The sequence below is a fragment of the Brachyhypopomus gauderio genome, chromosome 4, assembly GCF_052324685.1.
Source record: "Brachyhypopomus gauderio isolate BG-103 chromosome 4, BGAUD_0.2, whole genome shotgun sequence".
NCBI classification, from domain to species: Eukaryota; Metazoa; Chordata; class Actinopteri; order Gymnotiformes; family Hypopomidae; genus Brachyhypopomus; species Brachyhypopomus gauderio.
The window spans coordinates 30,047,874-30,075,169 of record NC_135214.1 but is presented as its reverse complement, the minus strand read 5'-3'; the positions used below and the strand labels follow the sequence as shown (position 1 = coordinate 30,075,169).

Sequence of the window (27,296 nt, the reverse complement as noted above, 5' to 3'; positions counted from 1 at the left end):
TGAAAAAGAATGAAAAGTGTAGCATCTTAAGACGTCCTTTTGCTAATAGTGTTCTGCAGAGTTGGCCTGGTTCGGCCTGATGAGATAACTTATTTTGAACAGAAAAATTACATTCCAGGCCCAGATAGATAGTCTGGTTTAGAACCTCTATCTGCAGACAGCTGATGCTTAACTCAAACATTTAAAGTAAACAAGATAAAGCTATATTCAAATGTGTTTTCAATAACTTTTCATATAAATTATTTTTTATATGCCTACAATCTATCTGGACTGAAGGATTTTAATGTATTATTAAGATATTGGTAGAGACTATTCGGTGCTTCATTAAACATTACAATATTTTGTTTGTTAGGAAGATATCCAGTAGATGTTTCAAGATGGCAGTGGTTTATCCAGGTACCGATGCCCCGCTGCTTCTCCAACCCTCTGTGTGACATTCATTAAGCGTTTGGCCTGGACTAACAAAGACTAAGTTTACTGGAGTAGAAGTAATCAGATATACAATGAGCATTAGTCATCTAATTCTACTGATCACATAACCATTTATAATTTACATCCTGACACCTTTGTTGGCTAGGATATTGTTTCTGACACAAAAGAACAGGTGACATACATCCCATTACCAGTGCTTCACTAACTGATAAGTACATGGAAGAGAACACACAGAGCTCTCCTGCCTCTCACAACCACCTGTGCACTTAAACAGCAGACAAGACTGCAAAAAGGATCTCTGTCATGCCTGTTATGCTGAATTTTTTAGGTTGAATGTTGAAAAACAGTATGTGGGAATCCTCAGAAATGCCAAAGGAATTTGCATTCATTTTTCTTCAGAGCAACTAGTGGATTCTGGTGATGGGAATATCTAACTTGATACAGATCCTAGAGCTGAGAATTTTGTTGACACTTTTGTTGGCCCGTTGAAAGTGTTGGATTTTGCTCATTTTTTTAGATATTTGTAAATCACTGTCAACATGGAAAAGATGCTTCCTGCCCAAGAGGCAGCCAAGATTTACCACACCAATTATGTTAGAAACTCTAGAGCCATTGGTGTTATGTGGGCAGTTTTCACCATTTGTTTTGCCATCATCACCGTGGTGGTCTTCATTCAACCCTACTGGATCGGCGATAGTGTCAACACCCCACAGGCGGGATATTTTGGCCTCTTCTACTATTGTATTGGTAACCCTATAACCACAGAACTGGTCTGCAAAGGGAGCATCCTTGATTTCAAATCGATTCCATCTGAGGCCTTCAAGACTGCGATGTTCTTTGTAGGCACTGCGATGTTCCTTAACGTGGGCACTATGGTGTGCTTCAGTCTTTTCTTCTTCTGCAGCACTGCCAGTGTTTACAAGATATGTGGATGGATGCAAACCGCATCAGGTAAAAGGTGCCATTGTAAATAATGTGAGATTAGTGTTCTCTATTTTGAAATCAAGTGTTCAAAGTGGCATACTAAAGCAGTATATATGCTAAAATAGTTTATACTGGTTCAGGATTTAGGTTTTGATTACTAAACGACATATGCCTCAAATGAAAGTCTATAAATTCAGCATGCCTCAATGTAAGTCAACAGTCCAGAGTAATGCTAGATTGGAATTAGAATGATAAAACTAGAAATGAATGCGTAAACCTAATTTAAATATTCCTTTTAAACTGAAATAAAATTTAGAAAATTATCAAAACCTCTCCAGGCCACATACAAATAAAGGAGTAAAACAATTTATTATTATGTGACCATTACCTTTTACCATTTTACACTAGCTGTAAACTAGGCAAACATAACAAAGCAAACACATATCAGCTAATGACGTTATTCTATGTAATTATTTAATCAGTCCTCTGGAATACAAATGTTGGAGCAAATTTAATATTCGGTTGATTTTCTATCGTGATTCAACTAAATGCTTGGGTATATCGGCTTGGCTATATTGTCAATGATAGTTCAGCAAACATATCTAAATGCCTACTATACTGGAATGTGCAGCATCCGGTGTGTACTTTTTTACCTGCAACGTTTACCTGAAATGTTATCCAGGTGTTTTTTTAATTATTAAAGTAAAAGAGATATGGTATTATTTATGTAAATTAATATTTACTTTAATATATCTATATATATACCAACATATAGTACTATGTCCTTTAGCATGCAATTTAGCTTTGAAATTTTGCCTGATTTTACAAAATAACCATTTTGCATTCAATTTAGCATAGTTCTGTGCGGGCGGTTCATGTTCCCACAAAACTCATTAAATTTATTATTATTAAACATCAAAAACACTACACACTGTCCTCTAGCTGCACTGCTGGTGATGGGCTGTATGATTTACCCGGATGGATGGAACTCTGCTGAGGTGAAGCGCATGTGCGGTGAACGCACAAACAAATACAGCCTGGGGAACTGCACCATACGCTGGGCTTACATCCTGGCCATCATCTGCATTCTGGACGCACTCATGCTGTCACTCCTCGCTTTCACTCTGGGGAACCGGCAAGACAACCTGCTGCCTGACGACTTCCAAGTTGATAGTGGTGAAGGTAGGAGTCATAGCTTACATGCACACCGTAAATGCTCAGCATATTTGGCACATAAGCGTAGCACTTTGCCAAATTTACACTTGACTCCAAAGTTCATTGTTTGTTGTGGCATTGCCAAATGTATGAAGCTTAAATATAAACTTCCAGATTTCCAAGGCTGTTCATGGCAGTTTCATTTGTCACAACAGGAAAATAAATTTTGAAGACTAAAGGACTTTCGAAGGCTGAAGACTTTGGCAACTATTAACAAGAGGAATGGCACAACCATTAAACGTGGATGGATAGACACAGCAGCAAAATGTTCAATTCCATTATCACATTTTTGTTTTTATTCTTGACATCTATCATGCAGAGCTACATGTTTGAATTCCTATACAATGTAAACTTAGCTTTGCACAGTGCTCATCTAGACTCCTAAAACCATAACACAGAAGTGAATGCAGTTCAATAATTCAAATATGAACGGAAGTGAAATTGCACCCATCTTCCAAATGCTTTATTAAAACAGTTCTGTCCAGCTAAATACTCTTAGCTAATATACAATAGTAGTTTTTATTTAAAAACTGTACATGGCTGTAATATACAGATCAAGGCCAAGTCTTTGGTACACATATACATACACCCCCCCCCCCCCCCCCCACACACACACACACATCCCCACACACAAACATTTTTCACATTTTTGCCCCTTTTGGTGGTGTTTTAACAACTATTTTGATTCAGTGGAAGCTTCTTGAACAATTTCCTACTGATCACAACAAGAAAAAAAAACTCAAGTGTAATCAGATGTGACAGACCAAAATGCCTCATCACATAGGGAAAAAAACTGAAAATGACTGATGCCGAGACAAAATTACACAGTGATGTGGCATTTCCTGAAATAAACTACAACCCAGTTAAACCAATTTCCTACAGTCTCAATGTAAACCCATTTACACAACCTTTAGTTCCCTCTGACACAGCCTTCTATCTCCAATGTGCATCATCCTAAATCTAGGAGACATATGTAACAAAATGATCCATTTAATGTAGTCTTTCACTTACCCCAAGTTTAATTCAAGTCGGTGGTTTAGTAAAAAACACGTGTCCTTGAACAGACGGGGCACGGTTTCAGTACTACCAATGTTCCCTAAAACGCATTCATGTGTTGTCCAAATAGAGATTGAGAGGTACGTAGAACCTCTGCCTCAGGAAATAGAACTCAAGACAGTGCTCCTCAGGTGACACGAACAAGAAACCAACCACACACACACACACACACACACACACACACACACACAAAACACACACACAACGAATAAGTAGCATTCGGTTATGCGCTTAAAACTTATACAGTCTCTTTTTCTTGGTGGAGCATTGTAGTGGCTCAGGCAAAACACTAGAGGGCGAGCCAGGGGTGGCGTAGGCATTCGGCAGCTGTAGCTCGTTTCTCAGGGATGAGCTCCAGCATGGGGACCAGAAAGTCTGTGAAGGCGTCAGCGTCCTCGGGAGACCACTCGTACTTGTCCAGCAGCACCTCCTGAAGACCCCACGGCTTTAGCTTGGTGATGTGTTTCAGCTCGCCTGCGGAGATTGTAGTTGGAGACTATCACACACGCGCCTGCCTCTCTTTCCTCGCACGGTTTGGATGAAATGATCGTAAAGTACAACAGTGGTTAAAGTGGTGTTTACAAATCTCAGCTGGATTATGTACAATTACCAGACACCGATAAAAGTCACGGTGCACTCTGAAAACGTATATAAACACCATGTAATTGTGGTATGTCAACTAAGGTACTTCAGTGTTGCATATCCATCAAAAGCGAGTGCACTCTGCAATATACACCTTTAATCAGATCAAGTGTTTTTTTTATAGTAGTAATAATTTATTCACTGTGATGAACTAGACATAAAATTAATGAATTTTTTTAGGTGCAACCTAACAGAAAACAAGATTGTGGAGACATACACATGAACACATGCATACAATGATATCCTGACTGCAAAGGTGCTAATAAACATCCATGCGTCACAAAAACAATTCTTTGGTTTCACAGTCCAATTAGAGGTATGAAAATTCACTAAAGATACTGAGTATATGTATAGACTGTTTACCACCACCTTTCAATTCACATACCCCACTTATACAATCTATGTCCTTAATTCTGCTTCCTACTGAGAATATCTAGCAAAAAACAAAGAATTCAAAAGACAACATTACCTTTTTTGGTGAAAAAGTCCTTGGAGTATTTTCCCGCCATTATGAGCTTGCATGGAACCATCCCCAGCAGCTCAATGATCAAAGCAATGTGGTCTGCCATTTTGCACGGCAACACAAAAGGGGGTGTTGTAAAGGGGTTGGAAAGAGAAGGGAGGAAGGGAGAGGCAGAAACAAACGGCAGATTGATCAAACACAGTTTATGGTCAATTATCCACCCTGGGACCAGAGGGACAGTGGAGATGAAGCAGCCTGTTCAACTCTTGACAGCACGGAGATAATAGTCTGCAGTGAAGACTGGTGGCTTTATTTTGGTCTCTAACCAGATCTTAACCTCTCACGACCTGCCAGAGGCACAACTTCAAAGCGGTTCAAGCAGGCGTCAGTGTCAGTGTGCAACTTTCTAGTTAGCAGTTTATTAAGAGTACCTAAATTTCGCACTGCTTTAGAGGATGGGCACTAGTCAGTATCTCTGGACTTGGACAAGGACTTGAAAATCAGGAACGCTCTACCGCAGTGTTCATGCTCTATTTCCAAATGAGCTTCTGATATCAGTTGCAAGTTGGTAAATGGTATCCATTTACAAACACAATCGTGCACATCACTTTCGGCAGAAAAAACTTCATAAGTACCACCATGTTGACGACACGTTTACGGTGATTGTAGAGATTTATCAAAGCAGTATCTGCACCATTTTGTTATGCCTCAGAGTTACACAGGCGTGTCTGCATCTGAACCGTGCTGTCAGAGACACTGCTGCAGACTCAATCGTGCTTGCCCTGGAGGCCCAGAGAGGAGGTGCACCAGCGCATACCGTTCCTGCTGAAGAATTCCTGTGAGAGTTTCCCCCACTCGGAGCGCAGTGGCATGGAATTCTACTCAATAGCTGAATGATCACGTTATGTTGTCTAGAGGAAGAAGTCAATGCATGACAGACATGCAATTTTTTCACATCCTGATCAAATCTGCTATGTTGGTTAGGAAAATTAAAACAGTGTAAAATTATGAAACCTAACACATGGAATCAAAGGGGTAGAATAAAATGTTGGGGATAAGAAAGTCCACCAGGAGCTCAGCATCAGAGTGTGTATATGGAAATATTTTAACTACCATCAAGATGAAAAATAGCAAACTAAGACTCATTCTCTTTCTTGAGTATTGTAAGGTGTACACCGTCACCAACAGCAGGAGGCATATTTGAACAAGGCATGTCAAGGTACTGTAGCTGTTAGTCTGATTTCTAAATAATTACCATTCAGATGAAGGCTGATAAACCCACAGAGCTGGGGGCCGTGAGGGAGAGAACTGATGTGGTTGGAGATAAAATAAATGCTACACAGGACAGGAAAGATGACATGAGAGAGACAGCTTAATTGTAGCATATAGGCGATGCACTGCATAAGCTGTCCTTATGTCAATGGTAACACCCAAATCAGTCTAATTTCTAGGGCCAACTGCTTTGCACATTAGTGCAGTGAACTCAGATATAATTTACTGGTCATGCAGATCAGTAGATCTACATACTGGCATGCCTAGATGTGAGTAAAGACACAGAAGAAGAACCTGAAGTAATAAGCAACATAACAGAAGAGTAAGCAGGCTCACCAGATTACTGGCTATGACGAGATACTGAGGTATGTTTAAATGCCGGTGATGCTAAACTTCCCTGTACATCTCTCCACTAAAACAAAAAAAAATTGTGTCAAATAATTGACCGATGACCAGATATACTCCATACTGAGCAAACATAAGGCTACCCACAATCATCCAAAAACTGCCGTCTCAAATGGGGTATTTTTATAAATACATACATCTAAAGTGTACCAAGAGGTACACAAGGAAAAGCAGTTGAGATGAGAAGCGTGTGAAGACCAAACCAGAACAGAGAAGGTGTACAGCCGTCTTTCAATTTCGCCCTGCTTGCCCCGATTGTTACACGGAAAACAGAAACAGGAATACAGGCCCAGTAACATTTATGTTTCCAAAATAATACTCCTTGGAGTGGTTCTAGAAACAACTAGAGCCGAGACAGAGCACGTGACGTGGTAACAATTCAGCAGCACTACAACAGTGTTCATCAGCAAACAGCATGCAGATTATGAAAAGCATTCTCATTTGTGTTCCACTGATCAGTCATACCAGAAGAGGTGTACAAACCCAGTATCTCAGTATGCATACACTGTGTGGTTGATGATATTAATCCTAGCCCTTAACCGAAGCTATGCCAATGCAGGGCAACACGTAAGAACAATGTGCCTCCAGTCAAGCGTAGCGAAGTAATGGCTGAGAACAACCAGTATCAGTACAAAGAGGTCAGCACGTTGTTTCGAGTGGAGACAATTGAAAAGAAACAGCTTTACCTTCGTCTCTGGAGTAATCCTCACCAGAGTGGGGCTCAAACAAGTAATCCCCGGTGGCTAGCTCAAACGCCTGCCGTTGAGGGGACACACAGAGAGGGAGGGAGAACACATGATAATAAATCCCAAGAAACAACCGTTGGCACTTCATGTACTCTTGTAAACAGTTGCCTATAATGACCCTTCCAGACTCATCTCTCCATTTAGTGATGACACACACTTGAACACACACACACACACACACACACACACACACACACACACACACACACACACACACACACACACACACACACACACACACCATATTGTGTTCAATAAACTTTTACAAAACTAAAATGAACTGTAACTGATGCCAAGAAAGAGCATTGCAAAGTAAATGTACAGCTTTTCATATTTTACTGGCAGAATCAACTTTCGCTGCTGTACTGTATATAATCTACAGTAATGCAGCTCTCACCATACAAGCTGTGCTCCATATGTCAGCCGGTGTGCTGTAACCTGCTCCAATAAGTACCTCCAGGGAGCGATACTGCCTCGTCTGAATGTCCTCAGTAAAGTGTTTGTGCTGTAGGAGACAATTCATGGGACGACATGCGGCAGAAAAGGCCATGACTATTGTGATGGACATTAAATGTGCTTTAACCTCTGATTTTTACCAACATTACATTGTCAAGTCGTCATAATCTGCTATAGCTCCTTTAAGGTGTATCAAATTATTTAGTTTTGATTCCCTTCAACAGACAGTTTATCTTTAAATTTAAATGTTTCCTGTCAATGTCAATGAGAATCTTCCCACACAAGAGCTTCATCGTAAAGAGGAAAGACAGCTGGATGTCCATGGCACAACATTAAAAGCAGCTGGCAAAGAATAGGAAAGTGAACAGCCTCTCACCACCCAGCAGGCGTTGCCCAAGTCTGCAATCTTGACCTTGATCTTGTCCGAATTTATTGGTTCCAGAGGATTGATCAGAAGATTTCCCGCCGATAACTTGGCTATTAAAGAGGTCACAGTTACAATTAGAAATTATCAAAAGTGAAAACAAATTGGAAGTAGGGAAATATAGAAATATATACATGTTTGGAAGACACACACACACACACACACACACACACACACACACACACACACGGACACACAGCATTATTTCAAAGGAGAAAAGAAAGTGAAACTAAAAGTTCAGAACAGTGTTCATCAAGCTGGCGGACCGTTTCTCAGGCTCTCCTGCGCGGGGCTGTCGTTGTCCATTACTGGCCTGTCAAGCAGGGCTCCCTTCTCCCTCACGTCCACGTTACTGGGGCTGTCCAGGGCTCCCTTCTCCCTCACGTCCCCGTTACTGGGGCTGTCCAGGCCTGGCTCGGGAGAGCTGGTCCCATTACAGTATTCATAGGGGTTCTGGGACGCCTCCTTAGAAGGTCCAGAATTAGCGTTGTGGTGGTCCTCCTGCTTCTGCTGTGTCTGTCGGTTATTTTCATCACCATTGTCCTGAGGCGAGGCCTGACTGTCAGGGAGGTGGCCGTTGTAGTTGAACTCAGCAGAGGCGTCCGAGGCCAGGCGTGTTCTGGGGTTGTCTGGTCAGAGAGGAAAGATGATGCTAAATCGCATAACCATCCACCAATGAGCAGGTTTTAAAACAAAAAGTCTTTCTTAATAAATTCAGGCCAATTCAAAGCATGACATCTATATTCCTTCCACTTAAAGAGCTCAAAGAACACAAAACCTTTCATAATATTTATCTTTACAGGGATAACATTAATCCTGAAACCATCCAGTGTTCATAAAATCATTTTCAGCAAAGGTTTTAGGAAATTAACATCAGACTGTACACAAAAAACCCAAGATGTAAGCCTTGTTGTGCATACAAACGAACCGTTTTCTTCCTCTTCAGCGATGTCAACAATTGAGGCATGTCTGAGAGGTGCATACAGAGGCGATCTGGGTGACTGTGGGTCTTCTTCCTCCTCCTCTTCCTCTTCCCGCCCAGCCTCCGGCCCCTTGGCCATCTCCTCCAGGTCCAGGATGCACTTCTCCAGCAGCTCCGCCTGACGCTTCTGCTTCTTCTTCAGCTTCTTCTTTTTGTTCTTCGACATTTTGGGAGCCTGGCGGGACAGTCAAGGGAGCAGGTTAACCGTGTTCCTGCCAGCCACGGCAAGCAGAGCTGCGATGGGGCAGGGCCACTGCTCGCAAAGAAAAGATGCATGAAGCATTTTTGAGAGAACTGTTTTTGTTGAGACTTTCATCGTAGTCTCACGGTTTTGAAAAAAAAGAAAAAACTGAGGGCGAGTTGCTGGGGTGTTTACAACTGCTTCTGAAACCACATGCTGACTTACTTGTTTAGGTGCTGGTGCCGTACTCACTGAAACACATACAGGGGAAAAAATGTCAGCAAAAAAAAAAAAAGAGAGACAGAAAAGGTCTGTGTTAGAAAGCATGCACATAACAGATTCCACTGTCACACAAATGCCATGCTGCACATGCAAACAAAGTAATCAGACAGGGCACAAGGGACTGTGAAAACATCTGTGTATATTGAAATTAACCAGTGAAGAGAGTTCACAAGAATCAAATCACAGAACAAGTTCACACATGCCTATACTATGCTATTAAAACTTTTTTTATTGTTATTATTGGAAAAGATAATGTGGTGGAAAGGTGGTGGAAATGGTTGTTACACTGAAAACAAAGCAAAGGAGCTGCCTACATGTGTCTAAAAACAGTATGTTTGATAGACAGCAGAGATTGCATAAGCATGAGAGAGAATGCAAACAAAGAAGAGGTTTGAGACACACACACACAGAGACAGAGAGAGAGAGAGAGAGAGAGAGATAAAGAAACCTGCTGATCCAGAGGGAGGGGGAGCTCCTGCTTTTTGCCACTCCGTGGCTTCAGCTGCGAGCCTCCTCACATACGTCTCATCTACACTCATCAGGATGTTCTCAGGCTTGACGTCTGTGTGGATGATTTTACACTTTGTGTGCAGGTAATCAAGGCCTTGGAGAACCTGCAAAAGTATCAAACAAATTTCACTTCTTTTTTCACTTCAAAAAAAAAGACTTGCTCATTTGGTAAAACACTAGTTTAATCTCCACTAAAACCTGTTAATTTCAGTCTGGTAAATAAAAAAACCTACTAGATAAATACACTTAATAATTACATATATTAGTAAAGAATTGCTGCTGCCACTACAGCTGCCTGTTGATACCCCAGTTTCACTGGGCATGGTGAAGACATAGTGCTACCTGTCTTATGATGCTCCTCACACAAGGTAGAGGTAAGCCTTGATAGTTGGATTTGATAATCCACTTAAGTAGGTGGTGTCCCAGAACTTCAAATACCATACACACATCTGGGATGTCAAGTTAAGGTAAACAACACTCGGTATTCCAGTATTCAACTCATCATAAGAACTTCATTGATAGCTCATTTTAATCTCAACAACATCTAACATACAATAATTCATTCTGTCTAGTGCAAAAAGAAAATACTGTGGTTAGACTGTGTGGTTGCTCCAGGCCATGTGGAAGAAGAATGTAAACCCTCATAAAAACAAACAACAACAAAAAAAAACAACCTGAGTAAGAATTACCTTTGCCTACCACAAGGACACTGAACTCAGCCTGATTTCCCACACCTGTGCATGCATAAGCATTTCTAAGCACTCCTGAGAACACCCCCCTCTGCTCACCCAAACCCCCAGACCCCACCATGGGGATTATGGGAAAGGATACGAGTTCCATTGACTCCTGAGATTTTAAAGTCATCCAACAGCTGAACCACCATCTCTCTGTTTGGATCATCAGGGTCCGTGTTTCTAACCTGCACACATCATAGAAACAGCACTGTAAATGTACCACATAGCCATTCTCTCTCTCTCTCTCACTCACTCACACACTCACTCACACACTCACTCACTCACACACTCACACACACACACACACACACACACACACACACACACACACACACACACACACACAATGAACAGGATCTAACAAATGTAGGACTGTACACAAAACCAAGAATCACACATACTGAGACTCGTATGAGAGAGGATACAACAGCAAAAAGCATCTGTTGCAGTGTTGCACCAGCACACAGGTCTCATCTGCAGTGTCACTGTGGGCTGAACTGCTGGAAAGGTCAGTGTATCAGACTGCGACAGACAGAACAGTGCATCATTTGGCAGGCTGGACATGAGTGCGTGTCCAGCACTTACAGATCTCAGCAGCTTGATTTCATCCAGGGCTGTCTCAGTATAGTGCTCCGCACTCTTCACCACCTTCATTGCCACAAACCGTTTCCCTCTGGAGAAATGAGAAAGGGAGGTTATGAAGTTTGGAGAAAATATAATGAAGAAAGAATTAAAAAGAGGAAAAAAAAAAGACATGACAGAGAAACCTCTTTGTTTAAAAGCAGAACTTACTGGATGTCCCAGGCGAGCCAGACCGTGGAAAAGTGACCCCAACCCAGCTTACGGATCACATGGTACTTCCCATTATAGAAGTCTCCTATCTTCACATGGTGGTAGCCACCTTGGCAGACAAAAAGGCAATATGCATTAGATTAAAAACAAACAAAAAAACCACAGTAAGGCCAATTGGTTTCTGTATAAGTGAATGTGTCCAGCACTAGTCCTAATGGGCCAGTCTAATTAAAACTTCCACACTTGCCATAATTCATCCCTCATAAGCAAAAAAGACATCTATAGCAATATCAAGACACATACAGTGAAGTAGCAAATACCACAAGAGGCACAATATACTGCATCAATATTATAACGGGAGCATTGCGCTCACCTTTGCAGTAGTCGTTGGGGTCTTCCTGCTCCTCATCGTCGGAGCCCAAGATCTCCTCATCAGGCTCCTGCTGCTGGGGCTCTGCAGGTGGATGCTGATGGGACACTCCCCTCGGGGGCTGAGGAGGCCTGGGGAACAGCAAGGGCTTTAAACTGCACTGCCCCAGCGGCTGTGACCATCTCTCTCAGGATTTAACATTTGAGATTCTGTGATGACATGTGAGACCATGACCTAAAATATCACAACCTTACAAAAGACCTCATCAGATTTAAGCTAAGAGCTAAAATAATCATACCAGATGAATTAAAGTGGACAGAAACGTACATGTCAAATAACCAAACACTTTGCACATTCTTGAACTGCAACAGCTACAATATAATTGATGATTTCAAACCACCATCCAACTTTCCCCAGTGGGTTATTTTTGGGCTTTTTAATACATCAAACCAAATGCTTGGCAGAATCCAATACTAAAGCATCATCATATCAAACAAGTCAGAACCTAATATTCTACTTTCAGCAATGTTAATATACCGTAGTACTATTATTATCCATGAGGATAAACCTGCAAAGATTTTCACAACACTACAAAAACAATACTGCAAAATCAAACAACTAGGTTGAATCATCATCAACTGAACATTTCTTCAAGTTACTTGGTAACCTCTCAAAAATCTCTTTCAGTGTTTTTGACATATGCATCCATCTTAGAGTTAATCTTGCTGTGCAGGAAAGAAACAGGGTGGAAAAACACTCTGGGCTTATTTGTTCCTAGAAGGTTGGAATATGTTTTATAAACAGACTATGGCACACTAGATTACTTGAATTATCCATAGATTTACATGTGTGTTTATGGTGGTTCCTGGACCCTGAACAGGCTGAATGCGTCAATTAGGGTTTTGAAGGTTTAACCATTTTTAGGTTCCCAACACAAACTATTTCTGACTTCAACAGGTTAATAGCAATAGAAGGCTGAAATGACTGGTGTTCGTTACTCGGCACTGTGGTTGGTTGACTAGCATCTCTTCATCTGTGCCTCTCTCACAACTGTAGAGACTGAGGCGAACTTTCTAAAACTTCCAGAAAGAAAAACTCACTTCTTGACTGACTTCTTGGCTTTCGATCTTTTCTTCCTCGCTTGGAGAGCGAGAACTGTTAGGAGGGGAAGAAACATTTCTGAAAACAACCGCATCACCAACACAAATATGTTTATTAATTAAGAACTGCGAGAAACACATATGGCAATTCCGTTTGATTTTAGTGCACAATATTGCAATCCATATATCCACATATCAAACGTTACCTCGCGCAGCTATCTACCGGACCTCTAACTGTAAACGGTGCACTTTCTCCATATATATAATACATGTAGCTAGCTACGTTTCCCCTGGTTCAAAGATGCACGAATCGACCAACTCGTGTGGCTGCCTGACGTTATGCCGGCTGAACGGTGAGAAGTTTTCACGCGTGGTCCAGGGAGCGTCCTGGATAACGTTAGCCAGCCCGCTAGCTCACGGTACCTGGATAACGTTAGCCAGCTAGCTCACGGTATCTGGATAACGTTAGCCCGCTAGCTAGCTCGCGCTATCTGCGCTCGCGCACACACTATCCAAGCAAGTTGACAGCGTAGCTAACTTGATAGCTAAATATTTTAACATGAATAAAACACGACTTAGAATGAACAAATGCGGGCGTCTTGTAAAATACTGACGACAAGTATTAGTGACAATATTAAAGACAATTAATGCTAGCAGAGTAACTGGTAGCTAAATAACCTCGCTTGTTGCCTGCCTGACTAACAAGCTAACTAGCTAAATTAGTTAGCGAGGTAGCTAACGTTAACCCTTGACGTTAAGCAACGCTTAATCGCATGTAACTATCGAAATATTCACGATGTGCATTGTATGTTACGAGATAAATAGGACTTGAGTCTAATCAGACGTCATTTAGCCTGCTACATATATAAACAATAAAAGGGCAAAAGTCAATAATATGTATGCATAATCTTAGAAGAGATTACCTTTTCTCTCCATGTTGGCCCGGTAGTTGGTGGCTTGAATGTCACACGCATGCGCGACACTGGCCCCATACAATCTGTACCGTGTGGCCACGCCCCTTAGGCAGTCTCGTCGATACCGTTCACATTGCTGGGGTAGTTTTATCCTTCAGACTAACATGGTCACATTTACAAAAGAAGCAGCTCATTTGCATGATGCATTTCCTGAGCGAAGATTTTGAGAGCGGAAAACATGTCAAGGTTTACATGTTCCACCTTTTTTGCCAATTCTGCAGCACACATTATTTTCCAATAGCATATTTTCAAATTCGATTAAATAGACGCAGGGTTAGGTTAAGGTTAACCCCTTAGTCTAACCCTAGAATGATGATGTGGAGAGACGTAGTTTCTATAATTCACGTGTTTGCTACATTTTATTTACAGCAACAAATACACAAACGTAAGAAAAATAACATATAGGCTTCGTATTTAATGTCAGGCTCAAAACGTACGATTGGCCCTCTAATTCGTAATACCAACTCTTTTCATTAACCATGCAAAGACAGTGTCGATGATGCCATTTCCATCAAGATTTGAACATTTTAAAAATGAAACAACAGATCTCTGAAAAATATCTGCCTTTATTTTCTTTAATAAACAGTGTGTATTTGATTATATTCTCTACAGTCTGATATAAGAAATAAAGCAGACAGAAGCAGCCATTCCAGTTCATCTCAGCAGTACATAAATATTTCACACTAGTACAATTTTGACATTCATTTAATTTCTCTATTGTCAGCTTAAAAACAAGCACACAACAGAATCCATTCACAGGTTCCCTCACTTGCTCACTCTCACACACCTGCACATAGCTTTAATAATACACCAATACACCATAAAACAGAAACAGTAAAAGGAATACAATTACAAGGCTAGAACTGCTATTTACACATGGCCCAAATTTGTAACTGGTGCCAGTATAACCTTCCTAATGTTTGGAGTGTCACTTTGGCCTATGTAGGTTCTAACACAACCTGACAATGGGAATTATATTCTCACAAGTAGAGGCCATTCTCTCACATCCTCATACTTTGCTCTAATTTGAGTGTCTAGCAAAGCTGGCAGTAGTGGGACACTCCAATTATACTGCACATATATTCCCCTGTTCAAAGGAACACAAACACAAGCGAGTAACTGTGTGTCACAAATCTCAATAGTTAATTTTACAGCATGTTTCTACAGAGTATGTACTGAAAAATGAATACTTCTGTGTGAACTGAAACCATTTATTTTATTCCAAATTACCATGCTGCTGTTTTTCCCCCAAGAAAATAAGAGGTTAACACACTGAATCTAGGTTTTGGTCATGTGACTGACACAATTAACAGTAATGGAAACTATTTGATTTCATTAGATTTTGGTCATGTTAATACTAAATTCAGCCGTTGCATTTTTGCTCTAGCCAAATGTAACCAAAGAGCAATAATTTGCACAGCAATAAGATATGCTATTTTACATAGCTACGCCAATTAATTCGATCTTGAAGTTGCAGAGTTGGGATGGCACGATTAGCATAAATTATTAATTTGAAAAATTAATAACATGTTTTGCTTTGTTTCTTTTCTCTTTGGACTTTTTTTTATGTTTGCATAAACTCTGCATGGCAAGTGGGTGGAAACATGGCAGCTAACAAAAATGCTACTCTACTTGAGATTCGTTGTATAAAAATTTCCATCATGTTTGTCCTCTTTCTGTGCTCATGTTTTTTGCTTCCTAATTAAGTAGACAACATAAAAAGAGCAAGACAAAGAAAGTGGCAGGCACTTAAAAATCATACTGTCTGTCTGGTTAGAGACCTGCAAAAATATCAGTTTAAACTGGTCTGAAGTAGAGCACCAATCATGCAAACGTCTCATGACTCCATTTCATCCCCATCAAAGGAAGGTGCTTCAAACGTGATTACCTCCTCATAGGTCAAACCTGTGCAGCCACAAAAAAAAACAAAGCATTATAGCTTTTGATGCAGATGCACAAATAACGAAAATGGCTAATATTGTGAACCTTAATTCAGGAACAACAGTACTGTACCTCAGATAAATCATAATGTCCAAACTGTTCTCATAACTTACTTTTCCACTCTTCGATCTCTAGTTCTCGACTCTCAAAACTCTGGTCATAAGGGTCTGCCTCAGGTTCATCGTCTGGGTCATGGTACTGGGCGAAGTACGGGTGAGCCAGTGCCTCCGCAGCTGTAATCCGCTTGTCCGTATCTAAAACCAGCATCTTCTCTAGGAGATCCACAGCTGCACCAGCACAGAGAACACAAATCACAACACACACAATTTTCAAGTAGTATCTCAGCATGAAGTAATTACTTATGAAGAGGATGACCTATTATAAGGTTGTGGAACAATAAACAGAATATATTTTTCTACTTTTATATTAGAGCCTTATCCAATATAGCAATCTATTTCTATGTTTCATAATGTGAACCATAATAATCATTCATAATCTGAGCTACGCATGTGTGCAAGTACAACTGGTCTTGGGCTCCGGAAAAGTGCTGAGCTGTGCCTTTTACCATCAGGGAGAAATAAGGTAAACATGTTCCAACAAGCAAGAAAGAACAAAACTTGCAGTAAAACATACTAATAAATCTAGTTCATACCAATCTCACAGTACATATCTAAGAACATAGAGCTTTAATGCTGACAAAGTAAAGTGTCAACATTACAGTGGCCACTTGGTCTAGATATGTGGGTCCTATCTGCTGTAGCTAAATTAGCCAGCTGACCAGCAGGCAGCCAATGGGGCAAAACTGTGAGAAAGAAAAAGAATCCTGCAAGCCAATCATACACTGTGTGGGCTATTTAAGATCAACATGAATAATTAAATGTTAGCTTTTCTTCTCGCGGTTTTACTGCAGCCTTCTTGCAGAGAATGGATTCTTTGTAATACATAATATTCCTGATTTTTAAAAAATACTAGTTGTGCCATGTTCCTCACATGTCTTGAACCAAACTGGAGAAGAGAAAAATATTGCCGCTACAAGGTAGGCAACATCCTACACAAGTACACGCCCCACACAAAAAAGTCTAAGCATCAACAGATATATTAAACAGTATGTAAAATGTGCTAGAACTGCTGTTTTGGTGAGTTAAAATGTGTTTTTCTTACCCAATGGATTGGCTCCAAGGAATACATCAGCAAAATTCCTTTTAGGCGTCTGTGGTAGGGAATTAATGTAATTCCTGGCCTGTAGAGATAAATGGGTCCATTTGAATTTCAAACAGAAAGTTAAGAATCAGAAACCTGACTTGTACAGAAACAATTCCGCTCACCAATTCTGGTAAGAGTTTTGACATTGATTAAGTAGCACAGAAAGTGTGTAATAAACTAGCAGATCAGGATAATTTGTTCTGAGGCCAAAGTTTCATAAAGCGGTAGCTTTTTCATCTCAGACATCACAATGTTAAAGATCACTGGTGTGTCTTTAAGCTAAATGCATGCCCAGAGTAATGAAGCTGCTTGGTTAGTATTCAATGCTGCAAAACATGACAGACAAATTCCCCTTAGAAGGCAGAAGGGTTTGCGGTGGCACATACAATGGTTCTGATTTTCTACAACCATTAGATGCATAAAAATCAGCTGCGATTCAGAGTGCGATCAGTCACAGCAAGAAAAGGTGGAGACGGAGCACAGTCTCCACATGCTATGCCATTTTGGAAATATAATTTAGCGAATTATGGAAAATCTGGGCTTCTCTGGCAACTAATAATAATAAAACTGTAACTGTTAGTGAAACTTTTCACTAATAATAAACCTGTAAATCAGGTGATGGTAGAATGTATGATCATATTTTAAAAACTGTATCGTTAAAACAGTTTTATGAGCATGAGCTGCACAAAACACCTAAAGTGACTTTTCAGTGATGTGGATGGGCAAATGGGCCATAGCCAGCTCACCTCATGGCTAGGCATCCTGCTTATTAGAGAGTCAGGGGGAGTTCCTGTCAGTCGCATTATCTGCTGTAGCTGGTTTATATCTTTGCAGGCCAGGTCAAGGGCTTATAACACATTTACTGACTGATTACAAACGACCTGTTTTTGTTTTTTGCTCGTCCCCTATATAGGAGAGAAAGGCAGCGAGAGAAGACAGCAGAAGCGACACACGGGCCGGGCATGCAGACTACGGAGGCGACGCCGTGGAGAGAACAGTGCTTGAGAACAGAAATGCCCTTGGAGTTGTCGGGTATGGTCAGTCCGAGGGAAATCGGCTAGTAACAGCAAAAGACCCAAATATTTGTTAATCTTAATTAACTTGAAACCACAGTAAAAGTACATGTACTGGTTGAAAGAGATTGAATATTTTAGGATTCATTGAAACTGTAGCGTGGCATGTAGCACAGAACTATACTGTATTCAGATTACATAGCCTCCTACATTTTCCCCTTAAAATACTTTGGGAAAGTGCTTAACCCACAGTAGATTGCCATTTTTGGGGGTATGAGTTTCAGGTCTAAAAGACATGCATGACAAGGGAGCAATTTCATCCTGCATGTGCATCATGGCTTGGGTTATGGATTACACACCACCAAGTAAATGTTGATGGGAAAATACAGAAGGCTACACAGTGCAAATGTACAAGATACTAGATTATGCAACAAGGTGAAAGCATGCAGTAAGAGGCTGTTTGATGTTGCGGCCCAAAAATCAATGCACAGCTCAGAAAGAACATCATTCAAACTCAGCCTGTTTCGGAAAAGCATAGAGGAGATCATCAGATCATCTCCCGAATGTTAAGACTCACAGACTCAGAAGAGATTTTCATCAACAGCTCGGGTCCTGGAGTTCCGACAAGCAGCATTATGAGTTTCAGCTGGTCAATGTCTACCGTTGGAATATAAAGGAAAAACAGGCATTTCCTAGAACAGGCTTTTCCCTGGAGATACACAGTGTTGCTGTTGGAAGAAAAACAATGAATCTCCATTTATGATTTTCTCCTATAGTCAACTCCACGATCCTGAGAATGTGAAATGTCATGATGTCAGACCAAACAGAAAAATACCCTCACTTCCTGAAAAGTTAGGATTTTGAACAAATACTGATAATATTTAGCGATGCTTCACTAAACAACAGCACAAACATTACTGCTCTGCATTCATGCTTGTAGAAATAACATATTGGGCAAGAGGTTTGATACATTGCAACGTGCAACATAATGATATATAAAAGAGACGACAGCACCTTGCTTGTCAAAGATATACTGACAGGAAACCACTTAATGGTAAAAACTGATCTACACTTTTGTACTTCCAAATTTTTAAGGAATTCCACTACACTACTACTACACATTCATATATCCGCACCCTGACTAGGTGCTGTACCTCATCGCCTTATTTGTAGAAAGCCCTGAGAGACGGGAGGGATAAAAATAGCATAGGCTTTATATTTTCAGCATACCCAAAGCGAAACAAAAAACAAACAAGCCTGGGGATGTTAGCACAGGTGTGTTCCACCTATCCTAGAACAAACAAGAGTAAAGAGGAGGATGCCAGTGGTGTTACCAGCACCAGCTGAGGCTCTGTCGAATTCGTCAATGCATGGCACAAAATACCATGCAGCGCTGGAACAAGAGAAAAGGAGCATTGATCCTGAAGTTGAAGGAGGGGAGGGACGGGAGAGGAGAGGAAACGAGGGAGAAGGGCAAGGAGGGAGGCAGGGCTTCGCGAGGCTGCTGGTGGCTCTCAGGGCTGTGGATCGTATTTCCTTATTAGCAGTCCTTGTGGTTAGTAGTTACAAGGCAGGTCTAGAGGGGACCGGCACAGCACGAGAAGGCTTCTTCAGCTCTACACGAAACACGCGCGCATGCCGCACGGTACATCGGCATAGAGTGAGCACGTGAGGGAGAGAGAGAGAGAGAGAGAGAGAAAGGAGAATGGTCAAAGACAGGCAGAGAGAGTGAAAAAAGAAAGAGGAACAGTGAGCGAGTGCGCTTGAACGTGTTTAAAAAGGTTAAAACCAATGACATTTACACGCACGCGAGCCAGCGAGATTCGAAGGGGTTTTTTTTTCGGCTGGCAGGCTGAGGGCTCGGCCCAGGCACTGCGTTCGTGTGGAAGGATACGGTCAGTGCCAGGAAACAGTGTCCTCCCCGTCAGCAGCTCCGCCATAATGCAGCCAACAGACCAAATGTCCACTGCGAACCAAAGCCAGACGTACAAGCATCAGCACTACAGCAGGAAGCCAGTTTTGATCTCCCAAGTTTTAAAACGACATTAACGCACAGACTCCAAAGCTACAAACTGCCTGCACTGTTTGAAATTAAACTGCTGTCTAAAAGCCAAAATGTCATTCAGATGGAGCATGACAAATGGCACTGCGACAGCCACAGAGAACAAGGTTGCAAGCCTATCAGAAATGGGCAGTTTAAAAAAATCTACATTTAACCCAGTGGTGCAGTTTGAGGCGACGGTGTTCATACGTGGCAGTAATAGTTTTTTAATGCAGTGTTTGGTCTACGGGAAATTACTACCAGTAAAGAAGAGAAGACAGATTGGTTTTTTCTGTATTTTATGCCTCTACACAGTCCTTTGCTATATACTTTGCAACTGAATGAGTTTTTGACAACATGCAAACTCTATTTTACATCCAAGGTAGGCAGTAGTGTGCAACCTGTCATATTGTAGTGCATCCAGTTGAGCATGATCTCTGGAGCACGGTACCACCTGGTGGCCACATAGCCTGTCATTTCATCGTCTGTGTGCCGGGCCAGGCCAAAGTCCAGGATCTAGGTGAGAAAGTCAAAGACGGAGTACATAATCACTTTACAGTATGGGGTACAGCACCATAGCACATACCATAGAAATTCAGACAGAGGTGAAAAGGTGGAAATGAAAATCTTTAGATAAGAGAAACGTGCTGTATTGAATTCTCTGACTGACAGTTTGTAATCTCACTAGATCACATGCTGTTCCAGGACAACCTTACCCAGAGATGGATTCAGATTCACCCACAAACCCCATCAGGAAATGTTACATAATACTCCAGGGACAGATGTCTGTAAAGGCTTAGAAAATCACATACCTTAAGCTCACAGTCTTCATTTACAGCTAAATTACTGGGCTTCAGGTCCTACAAATAAAAAAGAAATATTCAATTATTCTGTTGCCTCACACAAATTACTGTTACAAAATTATATCAATTACTACAACAACAATATTTGTTTGATTGAATGCAAAATTTGAGGCAGTGAAATTACTCTTCAAATATTTTTCCATTCAGCGTTAGACACCACACAAATACAGAAGAACATAAGGCAATTGAATTTTAGTGAGTTCACACTAGGCTCAAGTCTCTGCACACCAAGTGTAAACACACAAAATGGCTTTAATCTTGCAATAAAAGCAGAACCCCTGCTGGGAGATTTTAAAAAGCCACTTTGTGTCATTTCCCAGCTGTGTCTCTCGAGCAAGGTGAACACTCACTCTGTGAATAATGTCTGCTGAGTGGATATACTGCAAAACAATGAGAAAAGAAACAAAAGAATGAGGCAACATGAACACTGGATTAGGATCCATTAAACAAAATTAGCTTTTTAGACTTCTAGCAATATCACGTCAACGAATTAAAAAAATCTGATTAAACTAATCTAAAAATTGACTGTCAATCACAGGGAATTTAAATGTATAGTTAAGAATGTTATATGCATACTGTTGTGGTTATTTTTTACCAGACTCCTCTTGCTTTACCTTAAGTCCTCGAAGGATCTGGTAGATAAGGAATTGTACATGGTCGTCTGTCAGCTTCTGACACTTCACTATGTTATTAAGGTCTGCGCCCATCAGATGAGTCACCAGATATCTGCCAGTCAGACCAGAGAGTTTACATTATCCTCTGGAGCTCTCAAGCTTCCTGGAGACATGTGCGAGTGCACTAAAAAAAATAAATAAAAAATTCCTACATGCACATAAAATAACACATCTGCCTAACTGTGTCACCTTGAACAACAGAAGTGCTTGGATGCACCATCAACACTGAACCTTGCACAATAGTTTACTGCAATAATAAAAATAAAAAAAACAGCTAATGCCTTCCTGATGTAGTGGAGCAACCTTCCTGCCAAAGTGTGTGTCAGGAGTTGGTACTGTCAGGGTTACTGCAATTACCTCCCACACACAGACGCCCTCCAAATGCTCTCCTGCTGAATCTGACATTGCTTGATCGCACTAAATTATAATGCAGTGGAAAATGTAACTTCTACTCAATAACACGGAGGTTCACTTCCTTTGTTTACGGGCCCAGATTTGCCAGTGTCTGGCATGACCGCTGGGACACACACCGAAAGTAGCATTATGTGGAACAGGCTCTCCATGTACTACTGAGTATGACTTAAAATAAACCCTGATTAACTGCAGAGAGACTCCACTCCCCCACTACAAACACAGCAGCATTAAACAGGCAAACAAACAAATCTGAAACGCACATGCACAAACACATCAAAGACAAATCAAAACGCCCAATATACACCGGCAAAACATGACACAGGCACGTGCACTCACTCACACACACACACACTCTCTCTCTCTCTCTCTCTCACACACACACACACACACACACACACACCACTGGCAGCTCATTTCACTGGCCAGGTACTAGTAAGCGTGGTATTTATAGGAAGGGTTCTTTTTCTGCCTGCAGTGCAGAAAGTCCCCCCTCTATCCCAACACAGACAAAGCTAGCAGAAGAGGGTGGGATATGTGGGGGGAAGGGGACTGACCTTCATTGAAAGGGCTGAGTCTGTGTATATTTTTGGCAGTGGCAGACACCACTGCAAGTTCTCCATAAGGTCCTGTAGTACCACTCTGGCCTTTTCCTGAACTGGCTTTCCTAGTAACACCGCTGACACAAGTTAAGCTGGCCGTCTTGAACAGTTCTGTTTAAGCTCATGTGCTCAGCCTTCGTGGTTGGCCTCTTTCCCACCATGTAAACACTGAGCAAGACAGAACTTGCCCAGACGAATGTCTCCATACAGCATTCTACTGGACTTTCCAACCCAGTCGAGTTTCTAGGAAAATGTTCCCTCAGTAAACCACTAGGTGTTCTTAAGAACTTTATCATTATCATTTCATATTTTTCTCTACATCGCGGGCTTGTGTGACATTAGGGATGGCAAGGTCAAAGGTGAAGGCATGACAGAGTGGGATACAGTGGGAAGAGACACCAGAAGTGCAGGTTGAGCAGGGGTCCCCTCACCATGTATTACAATTTACACTTTACATTTATGACATTTGGCAGACGCCCTTATCCAGAGCGACTTACATTTTTATCTCATTTTTTATACAAGTGAGCAATTGAGGGTTAAGGGCCTTGCTCAGGGGCACCTCAGTCACGGCCTCAGGTCTGGGGATCAAACCCACGACCCTCCGGTTACAAGACCAGTTCCCTAACCGCCAGGCAGGTCCTGCAGGCCCAGACACCGGCTCGTGTTCTGAGACACTGCGCGGCCTTCAGGTAAAGCTACATTGCAGGGTGTTTACTTGCTCATTTTGCAAGTCTGATCACACCCATGCTTTTAAATCTAAAGATAACTGCCATAACAATGAACATCCTTGAAAAAATGACACATCCAAATGACATGAAAGCAGGTTTTTCAACCAAGGTGTGGTTCCTGGATTGATTCATACTTGGTGTATCTTCTGTCTAGTCCCGAAGTGGTCTTCTGGAGTGCTAATATTCCCCATCCACAGGGCTAGAATGTTACATGTGGAATGCACTGTACATCAAAAAGATGTAAAACCACATACCATTGCCCTGAGACAATGGCTCTCAGTCCATCAAAAGAGAACACGAGAGACAGTCTATCACCGCAGAGCAATTTCTAGGAAAGGCCGCTCTTCCACAAAACAGAAGTTTAGCACCGTGGAGGATGTGTTTATTTTCAACGCGAATCCTCCGAAATTGTTTAATTGGATCCACTGTCATGAATGCTTATGTGCAAATATAACAAATGATCAACTTAAACTTCAGTGTCAGGTATCTGCAGACCATATCAGTCATCACCAAAGAATTTCTACATCAGTGCCATTTTGCCTTTAATCACTTGTTGGGTTTTAAATTGTAGAGAAAAAAAAAACAAACAGAGTGAAGGAAGATGAAGAGTCTCACTCACACATCATTGAACTGTTCCAGACTGGTGGCAGGTGTAAAAGCATCCAGCAGACCTATCACCTACGAGAGCAAAACGTGAAGAGAACACAACCATTATGTCGTACACAACTTCATGCATTATATACGAAGTCAGCTCAAGTGCACTTCCGAGATAATTACATAACTCAGTCATTTGTTAAAAATCACAAGGATCATCTGGTCAAATGACAGAACATTTGTGATTTATACACTTTGTGCTCTTTATCATATACAATGTGTTAAAAATACAACACAGCAGAACAGGGTTATTCCCCCGATTATCCCTGAGCAAAGATGATTAATTTGCTGTGTTTGTCCACAGAGCACATACTCAGGATTACCCAAGCCGTATAAAAATCTGCGTCTCAAAATCGGGTTCTTCAAATATTTCACAACAGAGGGAGAAAGGGGAAGTAGTAGTGGCAGCTAAAGAGAAGTAAAGCAGTGATACATTTAAAAAGCCTGAGTGACTCCAAGTACCTGTGCACGTACACTTCATGAATGCCTGACCCACAGACCAACGGCCCTACTCACGTTCTCGTGTTTCATGTGCTTGAGCAGGCGCAGTTCCCTATAGGTCCGTTTGGCGTGAATGATGGACTGAAACGGCCTTGACAGTTTCTTCACAGCTACCTTCAAACCCGTCTTCTCATCGAACGCAGAGCTAAAAGGAAAAAGTGACAATGGTCAACTTCATCATTTCAGCTCTTTTACAAATTCAAAAACAAAATCCTGCCACGACTGCTCCAGCAGAATCGCGTCAGAAATGTTGCTACATATTCCGTGGCCATTATTATGCGAGTGGATTCTATAATCATGTCTTGGTATTAAGTTCCCAAACATGCATATTCATAAGCATTAAGATGTTCCATATCAGTAGGTTCAATTATATTATGACTGGTACTCTCTGCAAAGGTCTCATTTTTCTATGGTCACTATGAAAAATGTTTAAAGAATCGAAGGCAACAACCAATGCAAGCAAATTTTAAAGAGTCATGCAAGCTTTACCTGCAAAATGTATCATTAATGGTGGTACGTGTGTGTTTTAATAACAAATGTTACAGCACTAAGTAGAGGCCACAGGGAAAGGAGGTGGAATTAGCAAAGAGGAAGTACTGAACTGTCATGATGTGGTTCTACAGTGAAAGACATACTAGTTCCTGCAACTTCTAATTAGACCTCAAATCTTTTCATGAGTACTATAAACAAAACCTTATAGCTTCTGGGCTGCCAAAACAAAACAAAAAAATGCAAGGTTCTCCAAACCTAACCCAATCTGTTCCTCAGTGATCCAATTACACAGAATTAATGGTGAGGGACACGAGGGCCCTTGAAATATAACCCAGGTGACACTGTTGCCTAGCACTGCACTTCTACCGTTCTTCCTTGGTACACATAACACAATCTGTTTACCTGGGGAGCAGAGTAACCTAGTAAATGAGTTGTGGTGTTCAAACACCACATGTCCATTTGCATTAACAACACTTATCAGTAAATGCAACAGAGCAAGTTGCCAATGGGCAATCATCTAGCGCTGTTCACCAAAGGACAATTATCTAGCATTTTACATTGCAAAACCAGGAACTCATTTACCTGCAAATCGTAATGAATCCATCTGCTTGCAAAATAAAATGCAAAAGCCTATGATGAAGATGGTATCATCCTAGGTGAATAAAATCTTAAAATCCTGGCCTGATAACTTATTCAATCACAGAGCAAACAAATTTGTGATGTGACGTATACAGGAAGTTGTTACCCTAGCAGTTCCCCAGTGTTCACCAATACAATTTTCTCACTGTCTGCACAAGTAATTATATAGTAATTACTCATTGATTGCGGTTGATTCTACAGTAATCAGATTCACAATATTCAGACTGGGCAGTGACAACGTATTAAACAGCCAGAATCACAGCAAACCTTGATCACAATCCCCACTGTAATTATAAGAGTTTTCAAACTCGGGTACCCATGACCCTAAATGACTGCATGCCTGTGACTCATAACAGATATTAACAAGATGACATCACGAGGTTACTGGAGCTGGGGTCCGCCTGAAGAGAAGACACTGAGATCATATCTTACACGACATTTCGGGGGAAATATGATTAGTTGCATGATATGCACGGTATGTCTAGTCTAGCTCATAGCTAACTGCTCAAACTGCAATGCTCAAGAGTGCTGGCGGAGATGCATGTCGTCACATGCTGCCAGGAAAAGCCAGCCAGTTAGCCACAGCTACTTATCCTAGCTAGCTGGTGCAACATATTGTTACCAGCGTTAATAACAAACATGCGTTCAATAGATTCAAGTCATTTAGCCACTATCGTACAGATGCATTTTTATATCACCACACATACACCTTTTTTATATTTAGCTGCTCAGAAGTTCATACAGGCAGTTATGACCCTCACTTGGCTTAATAAAGCTGTTAGGGTGATAGGCTCGTTCTCACTTACGCAGGCCTGAGAATGAATGGAGTGTTTTTTCCGCCCTTGAGGAAAAACAGAAAATATTTACCATACAGATCCGTATGCACCCGAGCCGACTGGAGACAGATTCTGATAGCGAACCGGAACCTCCCATATCGTCTTATTAACCTCCTGTCGATAAAACGTGGGTCTTTCTTTCGTGGGCGACATTCTTGCAGCCCCCAAGCAAGTAGAAACTTCTGCTTTTCCTTGGTTTGCGATGGTAGCAGCCAGGTCACTTTCGTGCATCTGGAGGGTAGATGAACAACAACCGAATGCAACGTAGTAAAGTAACCTTCCACTTCCAAAAGTTTAACTCGTATCAACGGTCCCAAAATGTCCAGGAATTTCACTATTCGGAAGTAGTTTCGTTACGGGTTGGGCTAATTTTAGGTCTATCCCTTGTTCCCTTGTGTCTTTCCTGGCACTAGCCACTTCCCTGCGTGCTCTCTGCGTGCTACCGTCAGAAACTCTGAAATCTCGCGAGGGTACCCATGAAATACTGCCAGTCAGAGTGTGGGGCATACACTATTGCCTATAGGCCTATAACGTATATGATTATCAAATGCATCATGATTATCTATCATAGTGATTTGTTATTTAATAACCATAATGTTTTTTGTAAATAATTAGCAAGTAACTTAAAGAGGGAAAGGGAAAGGAAAGCATGTAGGAGTTTTATACACCTGCCTTGTTCAGTTTCCCATAAAATGCTGAAACGGCATAACGTGTGGAGGTCTGTACATAGTAACTGAC

General features: G+C 41.3%; 3 protein-coding genes across 4 annotated transcripts; 1 reads left to right on the top strand and 2 right to left on the bottom strand.

Moving 5' to 3' along the window:
- The first annotated feature begins 854 nt into the window (after positions 1–854).
- lhfpl5b (LHFPL tetraspan subfamily member 5b) lies at positions 855–3,165 on the top strand. The gene is made up of 3 exons (XM_077003732.1): positions 855–1,383; positions 2,299–2,538; positions 2,727–3,165. The coding sequence occupies exons 1-3, from the start codon at positions 972–974 to the stop codon at positions 2,732–2,734; spliced, it is 660 nt and encodes a 219-aa protein (XP_076859847.1). The 5' UTR covers positions 855–971; the 3' UTR covers positions 2,735–3,165.
- srpk1a (SRSF protein kinase 1a) lies at positions 2,840–14,004 on the bottom strand. The gene is made up of 16 exons (XM_077003731.1): positions 13,910–14,004; positions 12,987–13,041; positions 11,890–12,017; positions 11,517–11,625; positions 11,310–11,397; positions 10,822–10,909; positions 10,333–10,439; positions 9,929–10,094; positions 9,424–9,449; positions 8,964–9,192; positions 8,302–8,664; positions 7,988–8,088; positions 7,553–7,660; positions 7,096–7,165; positions 4,739–4,831; positions 2,840–4,101 (listed from the first exon to the last, which is right to left on the bottom strand). Exons 1-16 carry the CDS (start codon positions 13,920–13,922, stop codon positions 3,917–3,919), a joined length of 1,929 nt encoding a protein of 642 aa, XP_076859846.1. The 5' UTR covers positions 13,923–14,004; the 3' UTR covers positions 2,840–3,916.
- Positions 14,005–14,508: 504 nt separating this feature from the next.
- mapk14a (mitogen-activated protein kinase 14a) lies at positions 14,509–27,016 on the bottom strand. Of its 2 annotated transcripts, none has more exons than XM_077003730.1 (12): positions 26,590–27,016; positions 24,607–24,736; positions 24,056–24,114; positions 21,636–21,747; positions 21,372–21,401; positions 20,971–21,018; positions 20,560–20,674; positions 20,012–20,083; positions 17,851–17,930; positions 17,063–17,141; positions 16,015–16,188; positions 14,509–15,865 (listed from the first exon to the last, which is right to left on the bottom strand). In XM_077003730.1, exons 1-12 carry the CDS (start codon positions 26,787–26,789, stop codon positions 15,798–15,800), a joined length of 1,167 nt encoding a protein of 388 aa, XP_076859845.1. In that variant the 5' UTR covers positions 26,790–27,016; the 3' UTR covers positions 14,509–15,797. The 2 variants fall into 2 exon arrangements, with proteins under 2 accessions (XP_076859845.1, XP_076859844.1); XM_077003729.1 differs by lacking the exon at positions 17,851–17,930 and adding an exon at positions 18,695–18,774 and having other exon boundaries at positions 26,590–27,015.
- Positions 27,017–27,296: the final 280 nt, after the last annotated feature.

What these genes read in the sequence shown, in the direction of transcription:
- lhfpl5b (XM_077003732.1), top strand. Translation starts at nt 972, where the DNA reads ATGGAAAAGATGCTTCCTGCCCAAGAGGCAGCCAAGATTTACCACACC. An exon ending in ATGGATGCAAACCGCATCAG is followed by an intron (nt 1,384 to 2,298) that starts GTAAAAGGTGCC and finishes ACTGTCCTCTAG; the next exon opens with CTGCACTGCTGGTGATGGGC.
- srpk1a (XM_077003731.1), bottom strand. An exon ending in CTCAGGAGTCAATGGAACTC is followed by an intron (nt 10,440 to 10,821) that starts GTATCCTTTCCC and finishes TTGACATCCCAG; the next exon opens with ATGTGTGTATGGTATTTGAA. An exon ending in CGGCACCAGCACCTAAACAA is followed by an intron (nt 9,193 to 9,423) that starts GTAAGTCAGCAT and finishes CTGTCCCGCCAG; the next exon opens with GCTCCCAAAATGTCGAAGAA.
- mapk14a (XM_077003730.1), bottom strand. Translation starts at nt 26,789, where the DNA reads ATGCACGAAAGTGACCTGGCTGCTACCATCGCAAACCAAGGAAAAGCA. An exon ending in GGTGCATACGGATCTGTATG is followed by an intron (nt 24,737 to 26,589) that starts GTAAATATTTTC and finishes TTTTCCTTTTAG; the next exon opens with CTCTGCGTTCGATGAGAAGA. An exon ending in CAGCAGACATTATTCACAGA is followed by an intron (nt 21,019 to 21,371) that starts GTGAGTGTTCAC and finishes TTTTATTTGTAG; the next exon opens with GACCTGAAGCCCAGTAATTT.